General features: G+C 43.0%; 2 protein-coding genes across 6 annotated transcripts in view; one reads left to right on the plus strand and one right to left on the minus strand.

Annotated features, from left to right (window-relative positions):
- VPS53 (VPS53 subunit of GARP complex) overlaps positions 1–15,806 on the minus strand; it is a 149,010-nt gene extending 133,204 nt beyond the window's left edge. Inside the window, exon 1 of the mRNA XM_033089976.1 lies at positions 15,425–15,806. The gene's annotated coding sequence lies outside the window, so the exon portion shown is untranslated. The remainder of the gene's footprint in view (positions 1–15,424) is intronic.
- Positions 15,807–15,883: 77 nt separating this feature from the next.
- On the plus strand, positions 15,884–24,672 carry TLCD3A (TLC domain containing 3A). 5 transcript variants are annotated; one of them, XM_033089977.1, is made up of 5 exons: positions 15,891–16,130; positions 16,574–16,657; positions 20,028–20,232; positions 21,320–21,415; positions 21,853–24,672. In XM_033089977.1, the coding sequence occupies exons 1-5, from the start codon at positions 16,009–16,011 to the stop codon at positions 22,120–22,122; spliced, it is 777 nt and encodes a 258-aa protein (XP_032945868.1). In that variant the 5' UTR covers positions 15,891–16,008; the 3' UTR covers positions 22,123–24,672. The 5 variants fall into 5 exon arrangements, with proteins under 5 accessions (XP_032945872.1, XP_032945871.1, XP_032945870.1 ...); XM_033089978.1 differs by lacking the exon at positions 21,320–21,415 and having other exon boundaries at positions 15,889–16,130; XM_033089981.1 differs by lacking the exons at positions 20,028–20,232; positions 21,853–24,672 and having other exon boundaries at positions 15,884–16,130; positions 21,320–21,377.
- The last annotated feature ends 115 nt before the right edge of the window (positions 24,673–24,787 follow it).

Genomic DNA, 24,787 nt, shown 5'->3' on the forward strand with positions numbered 1-24,787 from the left:
TAGCGGAGGACTGACCTCTGGTTGCCCGGAGGAGGCGTTCCTGTCACCTCTCGGGAGTCTTCCCCGGCAGCCCTGCGGTCCGGCTGCCCCTTCCTGTCCTTAGCTCTCCTTAAGATGTTTGGGGCCCTCGTTACCTCGCCGCAGGCGCCCCCCACTGCCGGCCCTGGCGTTGGGGAGGGCCTGACTGCCCCCGCAGGACCCCCTAGTTAGGGTAAACCCAGCACCGTCGCGACCGACAGACAGCAACCTCACGGGCCGCGCAGCCGGCGATCCTTCAGCTACCAGGGCCCCCTTGCTCAGTGGCAGTAGGTGTCCCCCTGCCATCGGGGGAGAAATGACCCCAGCTGGTAAGTGGCGATGTTGCCAAAGACGATACGTAGGATGAGACAGCGTTCACTTGACAGAGTTCCCCGTGTGCCAAGCCTCGAGGCAGTTTTCTGGGGGTGTCTGCAGCTTCCTCCTCGGGGAGGGGGGGGAGGGGAGAGCCAGATCAGGCAGTGCCCCGTCGCTGGGGAAATGTTTACTTTCTGTGACGCTGTCTGGAGTCCCACTCCACTACTGATAAGCTGTGTGATCTTGAACAAATTACTCCATCTGCTTATTACCCTGCAAGCATGTGGCGAGGTTAAATGTAAAAAGTACTATGCAATTTTAAGCTAGTAATACAGGTAATATTAGGGTGTATAGCCCTATGCATCACAAAGTAAAAAGAGGCCAGATAACCCTGTGGAACCACTTTTCCTCTAGACACTGAAAACAGTGAGAGAATTGCAGTCAAAGGAAGAGTTGTACCATTGAAACGTTGTGAAACTCCATGATGGAAGAGTCCCTGGTCCCACTGAGCTTTCTTTCTTTTTTCTAATTTTATCAAAATGTAGTAAAGAAAAAATGGAAGCAACAAAATTTCTAACAATAAAGGATTAAAAATATAAATCAGCTATACAATAGAATATTATTAATTCATGAAGTCGTGGTTGAAAATTAATGACATGGAAAACTGTGCATAAACTATTTCAGAAAGCAAAATGTATATTTCAGAAAGCAAAAATGTGCAGCATGGTCCCAGTTTATATGTGTATTTTGTGCCTATAAAAACGACAGCAAGGAATATTTACTTTTCTGCGGGTGATGGGATGTACCTTCTTTGTGTATTTTCCCAAAATGTCCACAATGAGCCTGTAGTACTTTCATAATCAGAAATATAAATGCCTTTTTTTAAAAAAAAGAAAAGGTAATTACATCCACCTGTCTTGGATTGTTTCATTTTTTACATTAAGAAATAGTTTTCATACAGTACAGTTCCCCCATTTAGTTTATAATGCTGTGAGTTTTGATAGCTGTGAATAGTCATGGAACTACCACACAAGTCCTAGGACAGTTCGCTCATCCCCTCGTCACCCCCAAATTCCCTCATGCCCCACTCCAGCCTCTGGCAAACACTGACCTGATTTCTGTCCCCATAGTCTGATTTTGCAAGAATGTCATATAAGTGAAATCATACACTATGTGTCACCTTTTGAGTCTGGCTTCCTTCACGTAGCATAATGTACTTGTGTTTCATCCATATCGTTGCATGTATCAGTAGTTCATTTCTTCTTGATGAGTGATATTCCACTGTATAGATATACCACCATTTGTATATCCATTCTTTGGTTGGAGGATATTTGGATTGTTTCCAGCTTTGACTGAGGTAAATAAAGCTGCTATGTGCAGGTTTCTGTGTGAACATGTTTTCATTTCACTTGGGTAAATACATGGACGTTGGATTGCTAGATTGTGTGTTAAGTCTATATTTAACTTTATAAGAAACTGGTAAACGTTTTCCAAAGTGGCTATATCATTTTTTTGCATGGCTACCAGCAATGTATGAGATTCTGGTTGCTCATAGAGCTCATGTTTAATGTTGAGAATAGTCACTAACATTTCCTAGCCCTTACTGTATGCCAGGCACCATGCTAAGCATGCACTGTCTCTTTTAATATATATGGCAATTCTGAGATTGGTCGTTATCATCATCCCCATTTAACAGATGAGAAAATGGAGATGTAGTTCAAAACAAAACAAAAAACTTGCCCGAGGTCCCATAGCTAACTTCCTGCCATTCCTTCACTCATTCAATAAATTCAGTAGATTTATGTTCCATGTTCCTGCTGGTCCTGCTGGTGACAGGCACTAGGCTAAGGGCTGGGGATTTAACAATCAACAAAACTGACCAAGTGCCACACCAAAAAAACAAAACAAAAAAAAACAATCCAATTAAAAAATGGGCAGAGGACCTGAATAGACATTTCTCCGAAGAGGACATTCCCTTTTCTCTGCATCCTTGCCAACAGACATATGAAAAGATGCTCAACATCACTAATCTTCAGAATCACAATGAGATATCACCTCACATCTGTCAGGATGGCTGTCATCATCAATAAATCAATAAGTGTTGGCAAGGATGCAGAGAAAAGGGAACCCTCGTGCATCATTGGTGGGATTGCAAATTGGTGCAGCCACTATGGAAAACAGTATGGAGGTTCCTCAAAAAATGAAAAATAGAACTACCTTATAACCCAGCAATTCCATTTTTGGGTATTGATCTGAAGAAATCCACTCATTCGGAAAGATATATGCATCCCTATGTTCGCTGCAGCACTATTTACAATAGCCAAGATATGGAAGCAACCTAAGTGCCCATCAATAGACGATTTGGTAAAGAAACTGCGGTACATGTATACAATGGAGTATTACTCTGCCATAAAAAAGAATGAAATCTTACCACTTGTGACAACATGGATGGACCTAGAGGGTATTATGTTAAGTGAAATAAGTCAAGCCGAGAAAGAAAAATACCATATGATCTCACTTATATGTGGAATCTAAAGAACAAAGTAAACAAAATAAAAACAGACTAATTGATACAGAAAACAAACTGATTGTTGCCAGAGGGGAGCTGGGTGAAAAAGGTGAAGGGATTAAGAAATACAAATTGGTAGTTACAAAATAGTCATGGGGATGTAAAGTACAGCATATGGAATATAGTCAATAATATTGTAATAACTATGTACAGTACCGGATGGGTACCGGACTAACTGGGGGGACCACTGCATAAATTATATATATGTCTAACCACTATGCTGTATAACTGAAACAATATAAAATAATATTGAATGTCAACTGTAAGTGAAAAAATAAAAAATAGACCAAGTTCCTGTCTCCATGGAACTATTTCCGTGTATGAAAAGGCTATTCATGCAAATAAACACGATTGTGACAGTCCTTATGAAAGACAAGTAAAGCATATGCTGAGAGACTGTGAGGGACAGTGTTCTGATTGGATTTGGGTGTCAGGAAAGGCTTCTCTGACGAAGTGATTTTTAAGCTGAAATAAAGGGTGGGGGGATGGGAATAAGGAATGACAGATGAAAAGAATGGTGTGTCCAAAAGCCACGAAGATGGAAGAAACTGGCCAGGGTAATGGGACTTTGAAAGCCAAGGGAGGAGGCTGGAGAAATAAGCAGTGCCAGGTGGTGGAGGCTCTCCAAGGTCACGTGAAAGAACGGAAAGCCTTTAAAGGATTGTAAGCAGAGATGCGACATCACCAGGTTTACCATGCCTGTCATCAGCCCTAGTCCCCTCATTTTTGGTTTTTCTACTTCTGAGAAGCTCACTTTGTCGTGGAGAGTCATGAAACCAGGATGACTGTCTCCAGTACAGATTCATGCTGTCCAATTGCCACTGATTGTCCTTTCATACACCCACCGTCAACTCGCAGTGGCGTTTCCCGTGACCCCAAACCTTTTCCTACTCAGAAACTCCCAACTCCATCATTTCCCTTCTCCCCTTTTGCAGAGAAGATACTAATAATGAATATATGTTACACAGTACAAAAAGTGTAGGAAGATAAAAGAGCAGAGATAAAGGTGGACACTATGTTTAAAAACACTGCGTTAAGATAAATAATAACAGGCTAGCCTGATTTGTTTATGATAAGCAGAAGAGGGAAATACTTTTAATGGAAGGAGGAAGCCTGGAAAGACAGATTATACACTTTGAAGATACATGTAATGGAAATTTACAGATATGAGAAACTGAGGTATGAAAATAGGAGCATGGGATATTCTCACAAATGAGCCACGCTTTTTATTTTTAAACAATTTCCTGTTATGCTGTGGGATAGGGTACAGCTGATGTTCAAGTATCACAGAAAACATACTTTCTACATTGAAATTTCACCAAATGAGGCATAAACTCAATCTCTAACATCTAAAACCCCCCCACAAACCTTGGAGACCCTATCCTGAATAAGCAATGGGAAAAGGATGGATTGGAAAAGAAGTACTACAGCAGGCTATAGGGCAATTGTGGAGGTGCGTTTCTGAGGTCAGCATCAGAGTAAAATGGGAAAAACCCAAGCACCCCCACATGAGGAATTTTCATAACATTTGTCATTGTGCAAAAAAAACATAAGTATACAGGATGGAAGTATTGAGCAGTTTTAAAACAGCCTTTGTTAATGAAATCCAGTGAGATCTGTAAATTTCATGTGGCCTCCGTCCATTTGGTGTTTCCTTCTAGGTTAAAAGGGATCTCCAATATCCTGTTACATTTGCTACTGATTTTATTGTTTTTTTGTTGTTATTTTGTTTTTGTTTAAAATTTATTGGGGTGACAATGGTTAGTAAAGTTACATAGTGGTTTCATTGTTTCTGAAGTAGTTGTACTATACATTGTGCAAAGTATGTTATAAGATCAAGATGTCTCTATTCCATTTAAGCTTCCCTCCCTGTAATGACCTTCTCCTAAACAGCTGGGCTTTTCGTGAAACTTCTTGCAAAAATTTCAGATATCCGAATTCCTTGATCCTTACCCACTAAATGCCAGTAGCATAGTCCCTTCTCCCAACATTGTGATAACCAAAAATACCCTCAACAAAGTTCCTCATGGCCCCTTGGACTCATAAGCCCAACCACACTTAGAGTTCTGGTTGCTCATAGAGCTCATGTTTAATGTTGAGAATAGTCACTAACATTTCCTAGCCCTTGCTGTATGCCAGGCACCATGCTAAGCATGCACTGTCTCTTTTAATATATATGGCAATTCTGAGATCGGTCATTGTCATCATCCCCATTTAACAGATGAGAAAACGGAGATGTAGTTCAAAACAAAACAAAAAACTTGCCCGAGGTCCCATAGCTAACTTCCTGCCATTCCTTCACTCATTCAATAAATTCAGTAAATTTATGTTCCATGTTCCTGCTGGTCCTGCTGGTGACAGGCACTAGGCTGAGGGCTGGAGATTTAACAATCAACAAAACCGACCAAGTGCCACACCAAAAAAACACAAGCAATACAATTAAAAAATGGGCAGAGGACCTGAATAGACATTTCTCCAAAGAGGACATACTGATGACCCCTAGACATATGAAAAGATGCTCAACATCACTAATCTTCAGAGAAAGCTCCCATTAGAGCTTGCTGTCACTACAGGTGGCGAAAGCTCTCAGGCCACCATGTAGTGGAAGAATATAGTTTAATTTCCACATGAAATCGTGTTCAACATGTTTTCTTGGTGCTCCTTTATAGACTGTTCTTAGCATGTGGCTTTTTATGATGACAGGTCCTGTTGCTTCATTCCTGAATTTTCTGAATCTCCTGGACCCCAGCATTTGTCCCTGAGTGACATCGTTCTGAATGTTTCCATATCCTGGACAGTCAGTTTTGTTTTGATTGGTACTCTGGTTCTCTGTGCATGCCCCGTCTTGCTAAACAGATCATAATCTCTAGCCAGCTTCAGTAGCTCCCCTGTTCCCACGGTCGTCGCTCACACATTCAGTCCCGTGTATATGCTGGCTCCAGGTGCTTTTTAAATTAGACCCCTTCCCCACTGGCAGCACTGGGTTATATTCAGTAATTCCTTCACTTACTCAACAAAGTGATCGTTATATGGGGCAGAAGAACAACTCCTTTTGAACATGTCTTACACACTGCAACACATACCAAGACACTCTATAAACTTGACATTACCTAGCTAGTACAATCATGACAATGTAGCTACCATTAATTCATTGTAACTAACACCCTCAGTACTTCACACCACCACTCCCACATCCAGTCCTGTTTTCTTGTTTCTTTGACCCCACTTCTTCCTGCTGAGTTCTGTTGCATTCCCTGAGCTGGATCTTCAGCTGCTCCTCTTCTCCCGGTCAACACCAGTAGCTCTTAATCTTTTTTGAGTCTGGATCCCTTGGAGGAAATGAAGAAAAATGCACATTTTGCATGCAAATTTCAGGCGGGGTGAGGGGGGATTCCACTGAGTATTTCTTAAACTTTTTTTAAGCCCACGCCGCCTTCTGCTAAACATAAAAATCTGTGGAACAAGCCCTCCCACACTCAATATTCTGGTAAGAGGTGTGATCCTCAGTCCTCCAATCTTACAATCACTGATACACAGCTGATAGCCATCTTCCACCAGCCAAGAATTTTTTGCCGAGCTAAATTTTTTAGGTCCACATCGGAAAACCAGTAAAAAGTTTTATTTCCTAAATATAACATGGTTCAGCTTCTGACTGGGTCCTCCACTCAATCCCCCAGTGAGACTCGTTGCTTTGAGAGCCCACTCTCACAGCCATCATTAGGCTCCACGTTTTTTATATCCACACTTAGGTTTCTCTCCTTAGTGTCAGGCACATTTTGTCAGTTGCCTGTGAAAATTTTCACTCTGCTTATTCTCAATTTCTTTTTCTTTACCATCACTGTTCTTGCCTGGGCACATTGATCCATTGGGTCTAGAATGTAGCGTTCTATTGGCAAATGTAATCCACGATGCTAAATGATAGTGAATGGTTTTAGGGAGTAATACAATACAGTGCGTTTGCGTAGTCCTACATGCACAGCTTAAATGTTTCCATATACTCGTATGTCATTTCTTACTCTTTCCTATAGTCCTTGAGGTGGGTAGGACAGTAGGGTGAGGAGCCAAGGTCACACAGCTAAGTATTGACATGCTAGACTGACACCAAGTTCTGTTATGTTGCAGTCCAGCACTTTTGCTCTTCTGCCTCTGTAACTTGAGCTAGGTCCTGTTACAGCAGGGAAAAATCTTGGACAAATCAAAACCATTGCTTTCCAAGAGCTTATGGGACACTTTGACATTTAATAAAAAATGATGATCCCAAAAGCATGTTACACGTATGTCATGTTTTAATAAATATTATCTTCCATGTATTTTTCAAGGCAGCGTGCTTTTCTTCATCAGATTTCAAAATACTCACATGCATACTGAACAATGCTCCACAGAAAGTTAAGCAGGTTGAACAGCAAGAGCCATTAGTACTTTCTAGGTGTTTGTTCTGATTTTCCTTTCATATATATATATATATAATGAACTGTTTTTATTGGAAAAACTCATACAACACAGGGAAATGTAAGTGACTCTTAATTCACCTCACCCCATATACACACAAAACCAACACACGCTCTAGAAAGAGTTTCCTCCCCAGAGGAAACACTGTTAGCAATTTGGTGTTTTTCTTTCCAAACCTTTCCTTGCATGATTATATAACAGTATATGCACCATTCACACTTACAGCTTTTTTAAAATCCTAAGTTATATCTCACTATACTTACTACTCTGCGACTTGTTCTTTTTCCTTTTAGTATGTTGTGGGGATCTTTCTCTGTACTTTGGTCTGTCTCTCCTTTTCATGTCTATCTAGTATTCCATAGTTGGACCATACCGTAAAATATGTTGTGACTTTATTATTAGATATTTAGATTGATAATTTTTTGCTATTACAAACAATGCTTTATCCTTATGCATATTTATGCTTCTTCCAGTATTGAAAAAAGTGTCTATACCCTTGTATCTTTATGTATACTGATATCAGTCTTCTATTTACTTACAAAGCTTTTATTGGCCTTTTGTATTTCTTCTGTGTATTTCCAATTTATATCATCTGAATAATTCTTTTGGGTCATTCGTGTTTCTTCATAATTTGTAGGATCTCTTTGACTATTCTGGATATTAACCCTTGCTCTGCTATATACTACAAATATTTTTTTCTAAACTGTTACCTGTCTTTTAACTTGTTAATAGTGCCTTTTGATGGACAGTTTGTCTGGTTTTTTTTTTTTTAATGTACACAAACCTGTCCGTCCTTTTCTATATGACATCTGGGTTTTATGCTTTGTTTGGGAAAGCTTTCTCTAGCCTGTGAATTTTTAAAATATTTTTCAAAATTTTCTTCTAATACATTTACCGTATTGCTTTTCATGTTTCATCTTTGATAAATCTGGAATTTATATTTATGTTTGGGATGTGGCAGGATGTTGTATTAGTTTCCTATGGCTGCCATAACAAATAACCACAGGGTGGGTGCCTTATGACAACAGAAATTTATTTTCTCACAGTTCTGGAGGTTGGAAGTCTGACATGAAGGTGACAAGCAGAGTTGATCCCCTTTTGGAGGCACCGAGGGAGAAACCTTCCATGCCTCTCCCCTACCTCTGGCGGCTGCCAGCGGTCCTCGGCATTCCTTGGCTTGTAAATGCACACCATTCCAGTCTCTCACTCCGTCTTCACGTTGTCTTCTCTGGACCTGTGTCCTTCCTTTTCTGTCTCCTATGAGGATACTCTCATACACATGGATTTAGGGCCTCCCAGTATGGTCTCATCTCAGTCCTTACCGTAATTACATCTGCAAAGCCCTCATTTCCAAATAAGGTCACATTCTGAGGAACTGGGGGGACTGAATGGGGGCGGCGCTAGTCAATTAACTTAATTTTTTCCAACAGAATCTTAATGGTTTCTGTGGCTTCCTTACCGAGTCCTTCCTTTCCTTCAAGTCCGATGTGCTCGCCCCAAATTAGCTTCAGTTGGTCTGGTTCAGGACTCTCTTCTGTTCCCCTGATCAGTTCATTTCTTCTACACTGTTTCAATTATAATAGTTTGTAGGATGTTTTGATATATTGTACATTTCTCCCCTTCCCTCGGTGTTCTTCTTTCAAAGACTTCCTGGTCATCCTTTGACATGGTCTCTAATTCACATACACTTTAGAAAGAGTTAATATTGAGTCCATTAAAAACATGTTGGGATTTTGATTAGGATTATATTGAATTTCTAGATCAATTGGGGGGAAATTGATATGTTTACAATATTGAATCTTTCCTTCAGGGCCGTGCTCTCCATGTAGGCTTTTATGTTTTTCAGTGAAGGTTTGTAGCTTTCTTCATGTAGGTCTTGCATATTTCTTGTTGGATCTAAAACTAGGGATTTTACAAATTAAAACACATTGTAAATTGTCCTTTTTTCTTTTGCACCTTCCAACAGATAATTTCTGATTATAGAAAAGTCATTTATTTTCGTATGTTGATCTTGTATCCAGCTACCTTACCTCAATTGTTTTTGTTCATCTTATATGTTTTTATGAATTACCATATTGTTTGAAAATAGTGATAGTTATTTCTCTTCCTTTCCAATGTTAACATCTTTGAAGGTTTATGTATGTGCCGTTATATTGGCTAGGACCCCAATAGTGGAGCATCAAACAGCAGCAGATTGAGTGAACGTGGTACTTACAGTCTAGATCGAAGAAAACATATAAAGACAAACCAGTCAAGCCACAGATACTGCATGAGAACTTATAACACATAAAAGAAGCAACGTGGCAGAATCTTGAGTAGCAAGTGCTCCCTGTCCTTCTTTATCTTACATTAATATTACTTAACACCTTGTAAATCCTTCTAAGATTTGTGCTTGGCAGCTCCATCCTGTTAGCTGGCAACGTGGGCAGTTGCTCTGCCTGCAGGGAAAATGTATTTCAGCCTGGCTCATAACTCCACATTCATTCAGTCTTTAGACTGACCACTAATAGTTTGTGAGGTCTGTCACAGATAAGAGGTGACACCCAAGTGCCAAATAAGCATGTGCCAGTATGCTTGAGGCTGAGGTTCCTGTTATTATATATAATGAAGATTCCTTCCCAAATAAGACTTTAAAAAAACACACACTTTTATTCATTTAAGTGTGTTTTTCCCGGACCCATCCGCTCCAAGTCAAGTAGTTGTTTTAATCTAGTTGTGGAGGGCACAGTTCACTGTCCCATGAGGGGATTGAACCGGCAACCTTGTTAAGAGCACCACGCTCTAACCAACTGAGCTAACCGGCCGCCCCCCAAAAAACACTTTTAAGACCCTGTAACTAATCAGCTTTCTCTGCATTGTTTTCAGTTTCTGGCCATTTAGGTTTTCACCAACAATCTTGTTGAGAAACAATGAACTCTTGGGGTTGAAATTGGGAGTGGATGGTAAAAGACACTACAGACTTAGCTTCACAAAGAGTGGCTTTTCCTTCACTCCTTTAACATGTATCAAGCGCCTACATAATTGTAGTCTAGTAAATAGGTTAATAGAGCTCAGCCTGTAAAAAGGAAAAACTAGATATTTATATAGGAGCTTGGATTTCTATAGATAGTATGATGCCCACTTTAAAGACAGAACCTGAGTGCAAATTAGGATGGGAATCTTACTATTTTTAAGGTTAAAGTTACCAGAACAAATGTACCCTTCCCCAGTTAAGAAGAATTCTTTTCAAAACCGTTGATAACCCACTTTGAAAGATAATCTATAACAATTCAAATATCAAATTACTTGATATTAAAAATGAGATTTCTGAGAACTTAATAACACTGAAAATGCTATAAGTGAAATATTAATATTCAAAATTAATTTAATTTAAAGCATAATATCAATCAAATACATAATAAATGCATATAAAGAGGACTGGGAAGAATTCTACCAAAATGCTAATATCTGAGAGTAATATCTCTCAGTGATGGCATCAGTTGGGATTATTAATTTCTAATGTGGGCATGTTTTACTTTTTAGCATATTACTTTTATGATCAGAAAACTAAAAAATAAAGTCATCTGAATTACGTAAAGCAAAAAAAATAATAAACAAACACCAACCATTTTATGAAACGACTTACGAGACATGAAGGCACTGAAAACTATAGGCCTGATAATTAAGGAAGGCAGTTGAATTTGTTCACAGCCATTTGCTGGTGCTAACTCATTTCAAAGGTAATTTCCTTGATGGTTCAATGTCCTTGAATATACTTTTAAAAGTGAGTTTACAACTCACTTTTTAGTTCTGTGCGACTTTTGGCAAACAAGCAAAGTTTTGCATCGGAAGGGCTTTAAAAACTATAAAGCAATACACAAAGACAAGAATTGCATAATCAGTTCTTTGTGTGAATTAGGGTTTTTTATTGACAGGGAGCGTTATTATTGTGTACAGGAGCAAAGACTTCCCTGTGGTGTGCAGCTGTGCCCACTGTTTGTAGAAGCCACGTGCTGGGGTGTGACTGTGCTTCTCACAGTTTGCCTTTGCGGACAGTCCAGGATGAAACTGAGGAAGCTGCAGTCTGGAAGCTTAAGACCAGGCCCAGGGCATTTTCAATCCCATGGATGTTGATTGCGAAGTTGAACAGCGAGTAACTGTGCTGCAGCGACACCAAGAGAAAGACAAACAGTCCCTTGACTGTGCCCAGCACGTAGTATACATGTATTTTTGAAAATATCTCTTCACAGTAAGGTAGGTAGAGGCACCCCCCTATTTGACAGGGAGGTTAAGTAGTTTTCCCCATGTCACACAGCTTATGTGTAGCAGAGTCAGGACTAGAACTCTGGTCCTCTAATGCTGACCCCCGTGCGGGATGCCATGGCTGCCTCCTGGACAACAGCAGGCCCTATGTGCCCATCAGAGGCATACAGTCTAAAGGGGAGACGCATATACAGATATCAGCGCCAGGCCAGACGGAGACGGTGTTTTATGGAGTCCAAAGTGCAGGAGAACAAAAGACGAAGGCCATTAATTTCCTCCTGGCCCCATTCTCAGTGGTACGAACAAGTTGTCTCCTTCTTTGTGCCATGTTTCTCGCAATATGGCTTTTGTTGATGCTCGCCTAAAGGGAATGATCCATACAAGCCTGTCACTTTCTATTTGTATGACTCATTTTACCTTTATGTCTTACATTCCGTTTCCTCTTGCTCACTTGTTGTGAATTCCAGACTCTAGATCTGTGTCTCTACGTCCATTTTCCTGTGTCTACAGGTGTATCTTGGCCCTTTCTCTCGTAACTGTATCTATTTGTCTTTTCCAATGGATCTTCTTCTTGTGCTATGTTTTGCTCTCCATGTCTCTTCCCATCACTTCATTTCTCCTTTTGTCCTCCTTCCTGCTCTGGCTCTGCTTCAAAGTTCCCTAATGCAGAAATGAAGTGCAGATCTAAACAAAATAATGTTTATTTCATAACAGTTATTTTTTTCTCTATGATTTTTTAAGTAGATGAGTGGACGGAGACCTCCAAGTTCTCTTTCAGTTCTGGAGCTCAATATGACAATGTTTCATGTGTGGATCTCAATCGTTTTTCCAACTAAATCATTTTTCCTAAAAAATGTAGATGCAGATTTCTGGGTAAAAAGATAGTGCCCTTGATCAAGGATAGCAGCCCACACATCACATATCACGATATTCATTGAGTATTTTAAAAGTCAACATGGTATTTTTAATTTAAGGCTGGAAAACCAGAGAGCAGACATAGGGGAGAGTCCTGCATCTTATACCCTAGTGGTTTCTAGATTGAAGCCTAAAGGAAAGAGAGAGATGGGGACCAAAAAACAGGGTCATATACCTCAGAGGCAGAAGAAACCACTGAGAAATCCCATCACAGCCCTTCAAAACTGGGAGCTTTATAAATTCTCATTCAAGGGATGAGACTCTGATTTGGTAAGTGAGTCTTATCTTAATATCTGGTCATGAAAACTTTACTTTTGAAACCCACACAAGAAGTGTAATTTAAAACTCCTTAAATCCCAACCCTACAGCAGGAAGTTTTGGAAATCACCCTGGAACATGAATCAGGAGCCCCTGGTTTTAACTTGAGACTGGCCAGTTCAGAGGGTGGCAAGTCAGTTTATCATCCTACAGTTAAATTTCTTCATCTATAAAATGAAAATAATATTTTCACCTACCTCACAGGATTACTTTGAGACCCATTGAGACAATATATATGAAAATGCTTTGAAAGATTATAAAGTTATGTGTATATAAAATGGTGTTAATAACAGCAGCGTCAGAGCTCATAAAATCCACCCCACACATTTATATTTGTGACTAAACAATTAGGAACAGTGGTTATTAATCAGAAACTACATTGTGAAAAAGAATTACTCTCTTCCTGCTTCTCAAGTTTGAAGGTGGTATAGTCATTAAGCACCCAGACCTTGAAGGCAGAAAGTACTGAGTTCAAACCCCAACTCTGCCATCAGCAACATGACTTTAGGCAATATATTAATTGCTCTGAGTCTCATTTTGCACACAGACACAGACACACACAGACACAGACACAGACACACACACACACGGTGAGGATAATAGATTTTCTGTGAGGACCCAATGAGATATTGCATGCAAAATGTTTGATATAGAGCCTGGCACATAGTAAGTACTCAATAAACATTAGCTTAAAAAGTATCAAACATTCTTTGAGCACTTGCAATGTGCCAGGCCTAACTCGGGAAACAAAATGAAAAGACATGGTCCCATTTCAAAGAGCTAACAGTTTGGTGGGGAAACGTACATACAAATAAAAAACATGCTCACTACTCAAATGCAAAGGTAGGTTTGACAATGAACTTATAAATCTGCTTGGAGAGACAGGTAAATGGAAACCTTCTTGGACGAGGAAGCATTTGACTCAAGACTTTTGAAGGATGAGTAGAAGTTTGTGTTTAAAAGGCTTGGTGGTTTTTATTTGGCTTTATCATTTGCCCACAGGGGTTTGGTCCCTTGAAAAGTCAAGGTTCATGTTTATGCTTGTTGGCTTTCTGGTGATTCAACCTAAACATTCTGGTGACGTCATGAGCAGGGCGTCGGAAACTGATTTTACTTGCCATTTTCTGTATGTGAAACATCTGTTGTTTTGTTTTCATTTCATGTACTCCTTAAAAGCTGTAAAAACAACTTCTTGTGCAGGGTATAGATTGGTTCCCGCCACGTAAAAGTGTTAGCCTCCTTGGTTCACGTTGCTGAATCCATTAAGGAGAAGGCAGGGAGGACTTGTAACCACTTGTCTCTCTCTGGAAAATCTGGAGCTCAAGGGGACCGGGATAAATGCATAGGGAATAAAAAGTGGAATGGACAAGGATTTGTTCTTCTGGAGAGAATGTAAAGTTTACAGATAGCTGTCCATTGTCTACATGCAAATGTGAAAATACAGAAAGCTTTGTATTGGCCAGATACCTTGCTACCAAACTAAAGTGTCTTTCTCGTTTCACCAAGTATGTTAGCAGTGAATTTGGGAGTTAGAGATGTTGCCCAAAGTGGAAGAAATTTCAGACTTTTCTTTAGATTTTCTGCTTCCTAAATATTGGCTAACTCCCTCATCTTAACAACATATAGAAGATGTTAAAAGCTATGTTTATATTTGCTTCTACACCAGTAACTGCCATGGTAGAGAAATTTAATTGGCATCTAACAGAAATCATGTTACTTTATAAAAGTCATATAATCTTAAGAATTTAGACCTGGACGAGCCTTGACGAGCTTGTAATTCTGCCTCCTCGTTTCACAAATGAGGAAACAGTGGCCCAGAGAGGCTGGGCTGGGCTGTTCCAGACAGAAGCTTCCTAAGGGCCTTTTGTCAGCACTTTGCATGATGGTGATTTGAAGAGACCCAGATAGTACTTTTCAAGTGCAACAGGCATAAATGAATTGTATTTCTCCCCACATTTGTTAGCTGAGAAAGATACAGACCAAAGCAAAGTAAAACTTTGGTAAGTCCCAGGAAGGAGACAAGCCAGTAATATTGAAGTTACTGTATTGGCCCATATGATTGGTGCTGAGTGAAAATGAACTGATTCCAGCCCACTGCAATTTTGGGCACCTGGCCCGGAACTTTTAAATAAGAACCGTTGTCAACAACAACAACAACAACAAAACAGTCACCAAGACTAGGTAGCACCTTGACCCAAATCCAAGAGGCAGTACCCCAGTACCCCAGAAAGTCCGCAGACATGACATTCCACCTTGATATATATAGACTGAGAGAGCAACTGTTGGATTCTGTAGTAGGATTTAATGTTTTTCAGAGCAATCCCCTTAGGAGAAATTGCAGCGGTTGGCAGCACTTAGAAAAGCCATCTTTGGCCTGCAGAAAGACCATTTCCTTCAGACTCCTATTTGGAAGCAAGAGTGATGGTAGATAAGCCAGGCCAGAGATAAGCAGATAGCCACAAGCCCACCAGCCCTTTCCTTCATTGCCCACCCCACCCGCCCAATGCCCACGGCACCATTCGTACCAGGCAATGTCCCAGCCTGGAGGGTTCCCCCCACCCTAATGGTAGGGAGTCTCGATTGAGTGCATTTTCCTACCTGGCTTTTTCAGGGGGCCCTCCCACACCGCGTCTCTCCTCCCGGGGCTGGGGAGGAGAGGAGGGCTGTGGCACATGCGGGGCATGTCATCTGTCAGGCTGGTCCCGGAGGGAGGGGGAGGCGTCCGCCGTGACGGAACAGAAGCCCCGAGAGCCTCGGCTCTGCCCGCCACGGCCTCGACCCGGGCGGCGGCGGCGGTCACTGGCTCGCCGCTTGTCCCGGGCGCAGAGCCGGCGCACTCGGAACCCACTGGGCCCGGGTAGCAGCCCGCCCCCGCGGACAGCCCACTGGCGGACCGGGATACCCCGGGAAACTTCAGGGCCCAGGGGCGGTGGCGGCGAGACCCCGCCCCGGCCGGACGGCCAGCGCCTATCGCTGCAGCCGGCCTGGTCACGCGGAGAGTGGCGCTGCGGGCTCAGGGCCAGCGCCCCACGGCTGCCAGAGTCGCGGCGGGCCGGGCCGGGCGGGGGTGGAGGGTGGAGGGTAGAAATAGGGGCGGGCGGGCCGCGCCAGTCTCCGAGCCGCGCCGAGCCGACCTGAGCCACGCCGAGGGCGCCCAGCGAGGCGCCGAGCCCTGAGTACCCATGCTGCTGACGCTGGCCTGGGGCTCACTCTTCTTCCCGGGGCTCTTCGTGCTCTCCACCTGGTGGCTGCGCCGCGCGCGGCCCGCATGGACCTACCACGACTGCGTGATGATCAGCACCAGGTACGCGGCGAGGCCGGCGGCGCCCGCCCCACCCGGCCGCGCGGGCTGCACCGCGCCCGGACCCGGCGGCGCCCGCCCCGGCTGGGAGTGAGGGCGGAAAGGGGGGGCGACAGGAAGCGAGGGGGCTGCCTCCCTGGGTCCCTGCCCCTCTCCGCGGCGTTGGCCCGGGCTCTGCGAACTCCCTGTGCGACCTGTCCTGGAGGGAGAGGGGAGCAGGGCGGAGGGCTGCCCACGCTGATAGGGATGGGGAGGGAAGCCTGCTACCCACATCGGCCAGCTGCCTGGGGGTCGGGAGCGTGGCGGCGGCCCGACCAATTTCCTCCCGGCGCGGGCAGGGGAAAAGCCAGGTTGCAGAGTTTTGGCTTTATGCTGTCTTCGGGACTGGATTGAGCGCGCACCTCTCCACTCCCCTCCCTTTTTGTTTCTTTTCTGCCGCACATTAGGGTGGTTTCTTCAGCGCAGGCTGTGTTGGCCACCGGGTCAGGGATCGTCATCATCCGCGCCTGTAGAAACGTGGTCACCGACAGGTAACATCCAATGCCAGGTGAAAGAAGCACACATGTCAGCGCTGAACTTTTTCGAAGTTTGCACATTTCAGTCACTCCCCGGCACCAGTTCTTTCTCAGCACATGCTGTTGGAAAACTTGGGCACCATAACTAGTTCCTGCCTCCTCTCCTTACCTTTTTCAGCATGGCCACTTTAGGACAAAGTAAGCTGAAGAAATGCTAGAGAATGACAAGAGTCTAAGCCTGATTTCAGGTGACATGTGAGAGGACAGCGTGGTCCATTGATCCAAGTTCTTTAGGAGAGATACATCTGAAAACTATTCAGAAGTGAGAGGGTGGGTGGCTTTTGGTTCTTTTAAGTGATGTCACGGGGTCCTGCTTTGGAGCATTCATTGGCCAATACATGTGCGGTGTGGTGAGTGAAGCCCTTCTGTGGAGAGGTACGAATCCACCACCCCCGACCTTACAAATGCTGCTCTTGTTTTTCCTCTGGATTTGCTAAAGGCAGCGAAGAGGTTTCTGGGGCTTTCAGAAAACTGACTTGTATGTGTGTTTAGAGCTCAGTCCAAAGGCCACAGACAGGTCAGGAAACCTGCATCTAGTGAAACAAATCATAAAGACCAGGTGGTCTGCTCTGTGTAGGTAGACCTGGGCAGTGATGGTGTTTTGTTTTTGAAGCTGTTTTTTTTTTTCTCCACCTGTCTTCTGAGAACCACTCTCACTTTCTCCCAGTTAAGTTCCAGGGTGGTAGTCAAATATACAGGGAGAGCAGGCCCTGATCCTTTTGTCATGTTGATTCTGCCAAGGGTCTGTCTTTCCACCTGTTGAGACTGGAATGGGAGGGGAGCCTGAGTAGGCATCTGGCTCACACTTAGTGCCTGGATCTTACTTGGGATTAAGCCTGCCATCATCATTTTTGTGCTTTTCTTCTTATGCCTCTTTTTAGACAGAACCAGTTCTTGGTGATGAATTGTAGATGCTGACAGAAGGCAGGTCAAAGGTCTTGGATCACATGCACCAAAGGCTAATAGCATTTGGTCGGGTTCAGCTTTCATATTGAGCATTTTGTGATCATGAGGCGAACCCCCTCGCTGCTCCCACCCAGTTTGTCAGGTTGACCTTGAAACCAGCCTCTTGTGCAAAGATTGAGACCGATGATGCCTCCGCAGCTGTATCTTGGGCTGACAGGAGCGCACGCAGCAAGGTGACCACTAAACATTTCAGAAAAAGACATTTACACACTATTAGCTTTCAGTTCTATAGCACCACTATTGTGTGTTTTCTCTTCAGAAGCAGTGTGTTTTAGTCGCTTGAGCATGGTAGCAAACTTGCGTTTGGTTTCCAAGTCCTTCCTTTGTGTATCTTTATGCCTTAGATTCTCTGCTTGCAAAATGGAGACAGACACATTTCTGTGCCCTCCACCTGTACATGGATGCACAGGGATGCTTTCTCAGCACCTAGATTGTCTTTAAAAAAAAAAAAAAAAAAAAAGGCCTTTTAGGACTCATACTATACACCCAAATATATTTCTACTCTATGCCTTTTCATTTAGACTATCGTGTAGACTATCTATAGATAGGAGGGGTTATCTATACATCCCCCAAATTATATGCAGAATGTTGGTGTAGGGCAAGGATTTCATCAAATTCTTAAAGAGGTCCACATCCCTAGAAGGGCTGAGTCACAGCTCTAGGCAATTTTCTCAATTTAATCTTTTCTCAATTTAACTTATATTTGGATAGTACATTTTACATTTAAAAGGGCTTCCACACTTTGTTTTTTAATCTTCATAATAACTGTCAAGGAAGTAAGACAAGGATTATTATCTTCATTTTATATATATATATATATATATATATATATATAAAAGCTGTTTCAGGCTAGTGGTAGTTAAGATTATAATCCAAATCTCTTGCTAATAAATCTTCAGAGAATTCTACCAAACAGCCACAATTTCAGATCTTACTGAATTAGTACTGTGTGCAAAATATTAAGACCTTACTTAGGCTCCATTCAAGGGATGAGGCCAGTTATATTCCAGCTCAGCTTTTTGTAGCTCTTCATAGTTATTTGACTTGGAATTGCTTCAAGAAAGCAATAGAGACCATAGATGGGCAGTAGAATAAATATTGTATCTTTTTGCCTAAATGGAACTTGTCTAATTAATTCACTGGCATGTATATTATACTTGCCGTTCCTTACTTGTTTGCCTATTTCATTGTTTATTCATTCTTGAAGTTAGGCTGTGGTAAGTGTGGCATCACTCAGGGAACAGAAACTTGAATGGCACCCTCTGTAGTGTATATTCCCAATGTTGCAGTTCACAGACTGGCTTCTTAGGAACTCACCTGAGACAAAGTTACGAATACAGATTTGAGGGCTGTAGGCATACCATTTAGTCTTGGCAGGGGTGGGGGTTGGGGTGAAGCCCTTAACAAGCACTGCAGGTGATTAATGTTCCCTAGTTTGAGAACCTTAAAACTAAATTGTTTCTTCTCCTAACACATGGGTGCTCATAAAACTTGGCTGATTTAGTGAATCTAATCCTTCCCAGCATAGTACAGGATTTCAATTTAGGTGTTTGCTTTTTTCTTTTTCCCACATCAATTTTCTGTAGAATTATGATTTATCATTTGGGAACAAAATTGTAGAAATTACAGAGACTTTCCTTCTAATCTGCTCTAGGACAGTAATAAACTATCATTTCAATTCAGCAAATATTGATTCAACTCTTTCAGTCAAGTAAATCGGAATACTCTTTTGTCCCAGCTTCTCTTCTGGTATCTGGCTGCTGTAAGGTAGCCCTTGAGCTCTGGGCTCATTTCCAGACATATTTTTCTTAATGAGTGGAACTGGGATTCGCCATAGAACTATAAAGAAAAAGGCCAGGGTTACTTGCCAGGAACTCCCCAGAGTGGGGTTACAAGCAGATGCAAGAGGAAACTCCCAGTTCTTGAGCAATGAGTGGAGTTAAACTGGAAATATTGGATTGGGATTCGGGACACCTTCCAAACCAGTTTCTTGGTGGGGCTGTTGAATCACTGGTAGAGATATCTATATCAAAGTCAGCTTATGTCACGAAACGCCAGAAAATCCATTATAAGTGAGTGGCTAAATCAGTCAAATAGAGACAGCCAGTCACTTAAAACACATGCTGCTGAGTGCATTTCTGCTTTCTGCCTTTTGACACTCATGACTTTGCTCGGTGATTTAGAAAGTTGTTCACTCTCCTTGTTCATCAATTTCAGCATCTTCATTGTAAAGCATTTGGAGACAAAACAGCTGATTAATGCAAAGCTGAAGGGAATGTGTTTGAGAAGAGGCTGGCTTTGAGCCTTTGTAATCGATGCCCATAATTACTTCATGGACCACTCATATGCTTTCTTTCAGACACTGGCTTGCTCGAGAATATGTCTGGTTTTTGATTCCGTACATGGTCTATGACACCTACGCCATGTACCTCTGTGAATGGTACCGAACCAGAGAACAGGACCGCAGACACACCCTCACCATTTTTCGAAACTTCCTAAGTAAAAACCGCCTCATGATCACACACCATGTGGTCATTCTGTTGGTCCTTGTGCCAGTTACGCAGGTATGGCTTCCCAGGACAGAGCCACCAGCAGCCTTAGTCACTCATTTCTCCTGTTGAACTGGGTGTCCTGACCATTACTTAGGAGTCAGGATTGCCCCCCTTTTCCTTCTTTCCTACTGCACTGACTTTCCTCGTGCCAGCTGCTTCCCCAGTTAAATCCCCCAGGAAAATTATATAGAAAAATTAAATCTGAAACATTTGTGATCCTCCTCGCCAGCTATCCCCCAGCCCTTTGTGATTCCCTAGCCTTTGCCAAAGGTTCTGTCTTTAATTCATATACAAAGTACAATATAATTTTGAAAAAAATGAGAGCTCAGTGCCAGAGAGTACTGTATGCATTATTTTGATGTCACAAAAATACAGACTCCCAGGGTAAATAGTCTCATAATTTCTCCCTAGATCCATTTTCCCATAAAAACCCTACCCAACAAGGAATTGAGATGGGGATGCAGAAAGGAAACTAGTAATTTCTGAGTGCCTACCAGGTGACAGGTGCCTGATTTAAAAGATCATAGCTCCTAATAATTGGAAATGATTAAAAATACTAGTTAGAAATTGTTCACTCTAAACCATGAAGATGAAGAGACGGGGGCTTTAAGAGTTTATGAATCTCACGCAGTGGCACTAGGTGACAAGAGCTGGTATTCTATGCTATGATGCTTCCTAGCAAAGAGGAAAGGAATAGTAGAATGCATTACATTCTTTAAGCAGTCTCCCTAACATCTAGCACAGGGCCTGGCACGTATTTTGTTGAACTGAACTGGCTAAGTGCCCTTGGCATGACTAAGTTAGATACCCAAAAGTAGGCTGCAGAGTTTCTTCCGGCTGACATTGAAATTCAAAGCTTAGTGTGTGATGCAACCAGCCGATCTGAAGTTGCCTCTGGACCCTAGGGATTCGACCATCAAAGTGCCATTGCTGCGGAAGCAGCTGAGTATTAACTGGGTCTCCACTTGCCCATTTAGCATTTCCCTTTCCCTTCCTGGTCTCTCATGGTTACCCTTCTCAACAGCCCTAGTTAGAATTTCCCTTCAGTGGTTCCTTAACCTCCATGCCTTATTCCCCCTTTTCCTCTTTTCATCTGCAGAGGCTTAGGGGAGAGCTGGGGGACTTCTTTGTTGGCTGCATCTTCACGGCAGAACTGAGTACTCCATTTGTGTCACTGGGCAGAGTTCTGATTCAGGCATGTATGAATGAAATGGCAGAAATAGTGCAGAGGGCATGGACTCTGCTTTTCCTCGATAGGTTGTGGGGCCTGGAAAATCCCTTAGTGCCAGGAAAAGTGGGATACGAGACCCCTGAACAGACTTTAAAAGTCGGTGGGTCTTCTGAGCCAAAGGGGATTAAATTGTATGTTTGATTCACATTTGATACAGTTCTTTATATATATATATTTTCCCTGGCCACAGATTTTCTCTCATCCACTGTTCCTGTGCTCCTGTCAGCTGGGTGGCTTAGGTCAAATGCGACATCACTACTGGAAAACTTACGAGGCTATATGCATACATAAATACGGCAGTGCTCAATCACCTCCAAGCGCGGCCTTGACTGCTGTGGGACGTGGGCTAGTCATTGCCCGAAGGTCCAACCTCTTGGTGACCCTTCCCTCTTCTTTTGCAGCTGAAGCAGCAGCACACGCTTCTCTACAAAGTGAACGGAATCCTCACGCTGACCACCTTCCTTTCCTGTCGGATCCTCCTTTTCCCCTTCATGTACTGGTCCTACGGCCACCACCAGAGACTAAGCCTGTTTCAAGTGCCGTTCAGGATCCCTTTACATTGCAACATGGCCAATGCCTTCCTCATCGCTCCCCAGATCTACTGGTTCTCTCTGCTGTGCAAGAAGGCGGCCCGGCTCTTTGACACTCCCCCAGCTGGAAAGGATGGATAATCGCTCCCAGGAGTCAGGCAGTGAGGGTGCCTCCTCCACTCAGTATTCCATGGACCAAATAGTGCCTTGGGTGGCCTCAGCCTTTTGGGTATTGGTAAGCAGATGGGTTTGAGTTTCTCTAAAGAATATTCCTATTATCTCCCTTTTAACCTTTGCAAAAGCACTTTTTTCTTAGTAACAACGATTGGATCCTGTCAGACCTCCATGGGTAGCAAGGTGGTTTCAAATGCAAGCCCATGGCTCTTTCCTTGGGTCTTAAAGGCTCTGGGAGGAAGAAGCTTGGGCTGCAGAGCTCGGGGGACCAGGATGTTAAGTGTCTGGGCACTCACCTGGCCCTAATATTGGTGGCTACCCACCTTTCCAACCACTCAGGGCAGTATCCACACATACTGGGCCAGCAGAGGCAAGTGACGACATAGTTCTTAAAATAATTTCTGATGATGTTGGCCTGGGAAAATCGTGTGGGTAAGTAGTTTTCTATTGTTTACTAGATAACCCATTGGTTTTTTGCCTCACCCTTTCATCCAGGTGCCAACATTGAATTCTCATGTCTACTGATTTCTAATCAGAAGTCTCATTGGTGGTGGGGGGGAGGGACAGGAGGCAGGGATGGGAACCTGAAGCACTTGAGTAGTTAGGGAGGCCAACAGGTCAGCACCTTTGCAGGCTGACCTGGTAAGACCAGCGTCAAACTTGTGAGCTTGTTCAAATACGATCCCCTTTCTAGGATGTTCCCTCAAGCCCAGCTTTCCCCATATCCATGTGCACAGGATGCTCTTATGAAGACGATAGGCGTAAAGTGAAATGATGGCTACCAAGCTATTTATTGGGTTACCCCACTCTTTGACATTGTCCTTTTCACATGAAGTGGAAATGGACTTGTATATTCCAAACCATGAGAAGACTCATCTAGACTGCCTCCTGGTGAGCCAGAGCTTGTGGTCCAAAGTCTGTTCCTATGTGAGTGTACCACCACTGAGCCACAGAAGGCTAGAGAGCAAGAGGGTAAGGCAGCCCTGGCCAAAATCTGTCCTGTGGACCGCCTCCTTCACTACCATTTGCAAATGGGATCCTGTGGTGCCAACACTAATCATTCCTTATCAACTAGGATGGGTCTTAGAAACTGTGCTACCATGAAGTTGTTTTTCAATTGGTAGTGGAAAACTAGATTTTTAAAAGTGCCTTTTAATTCACTGTTGTCCATGAACTTTTAAAGTACTGAATATGTAACAGTGTCTCAAATTTTGACTATTTGTCTTTAATGGGTGCCATTGAAAAAATGCAAAATGCTGTAATTTTTTTTACTGTTTTACTATCAGTATATCTTTATAAATCACCCCTGTGGTGATTAAATTGCACTAATATTTCCCTACTCTCATTTGTGAAATACATTAATACCGACTTCCTGTAAGACCCATTCCGTAACCTGATTTGACTGGCTGCTGAGTGCTAGTTTCTCGTGTGTATTCACATCCATGTAACTGGCAGAGGTGGGGTCTTGGGGGGAGCCTCTCAGTCACCAAGAGGGCCTACCTCATACTTTAACATGTTTCTGTGACTCACGGTTCCCAGAATACACTGCAGGGTCCTAGTGTTCGAGCACAGTGGTCATGTAACTTTTGGCCCTTTCTTCTTTTCCTAAGTGAACCCCAGTTAGGAGGTGGGAGTGTGAAACCCAACTGCGGGCCACAGGGCCAGGCCACTTTAAGTTGGGGAGGGAACCAGAATAATACCCCATTTTGAGTGAGGGCATTGATATGAAGGTGGTGATGGAGTATATCCTTTTCCACTTCCTTGCCTCCCAAATTAAGTACCTCACCAACCAGTTCTCATAGTTCTATAGTATTGCCTGGACACCTTAAATTCACATTTCTATGCTTCTGCAGACACCATTCCTTGCTCCCATCCTTCAAAACCATGATCTACTTCAGGCAGAAGATAATTACACTCATCCTTTAAACACATCTCTGCTGTGTTTAGCAGACCTAGTTTTAATACAGTCCCTCTGGGGCCATTGAATGGACAGAGACAAGGCTATTTGGCGGTCCTCAATTCAGAAACTACCCATTTTTCTTGGGGTCATTAATCTACTCCCAACACTAAACTTGCTTGGTCCAACCTCTCCTTTTACAGTCGTGCAGGGCTTTCGGGCACACAAATCACATGGCCAATTGGTGGCAGAATAGAGTTCTTTTCCTAATAGCTGCCCTTTCCAAGAGACCACGAAATGACTCTTGAAGAGAGTTTCAGTGCAAAAGAACACACATACCTTATTTTTCCATTTAGGTGGTTTCACCTTTGGACTTAACCAAATTTTAGGGTGAAGCAGCCCAGTTATGAATGTTTCTCCCTTGTTCCTTAAGTCCTTTTGACCTGAGCAGTTCAAAAAGGATCGTGTGATTGATGGTAGGCTCACGTTGCCTACTGAAAAGAACACATCTTCCTGCCACCGAGTTTCACTGTCAGAAGGGGTGACGGGAGAAGGCTGAAGGACCTTGGCCCAGGTGATAACCAGAGCTTTCTTCTTCTAGGCAAAGGGCTGGGAGCACGCTGTGGCGGAGATCATCTCCCTCAAGGCCTCCACAATGGGCTGCCCCACGTGCTCCCAGTCGGACTTGATCTTTAAGACCCTCGCTGAGCCCAATTTCAGCATATCTAAGCATAG

The sequence above is a fragment of the Rhinolophus ferrumequinum genome, chromosome 21, assembly GCF_004115265.2.
Source record: "Rhinolophus ferrumequinum isolate MPI-CBG mRhiFer1 chromosome 21, mRhiFer1_v1.p, whole genome shotgun sequence".
NCBI classification, from domain to species: Eukaryota; Metazoa; Chordata; class Mammalia; order Chiroptera; family Rhinolophidae; genus Rhinolophus; species Rhinolophus ferrumequinum.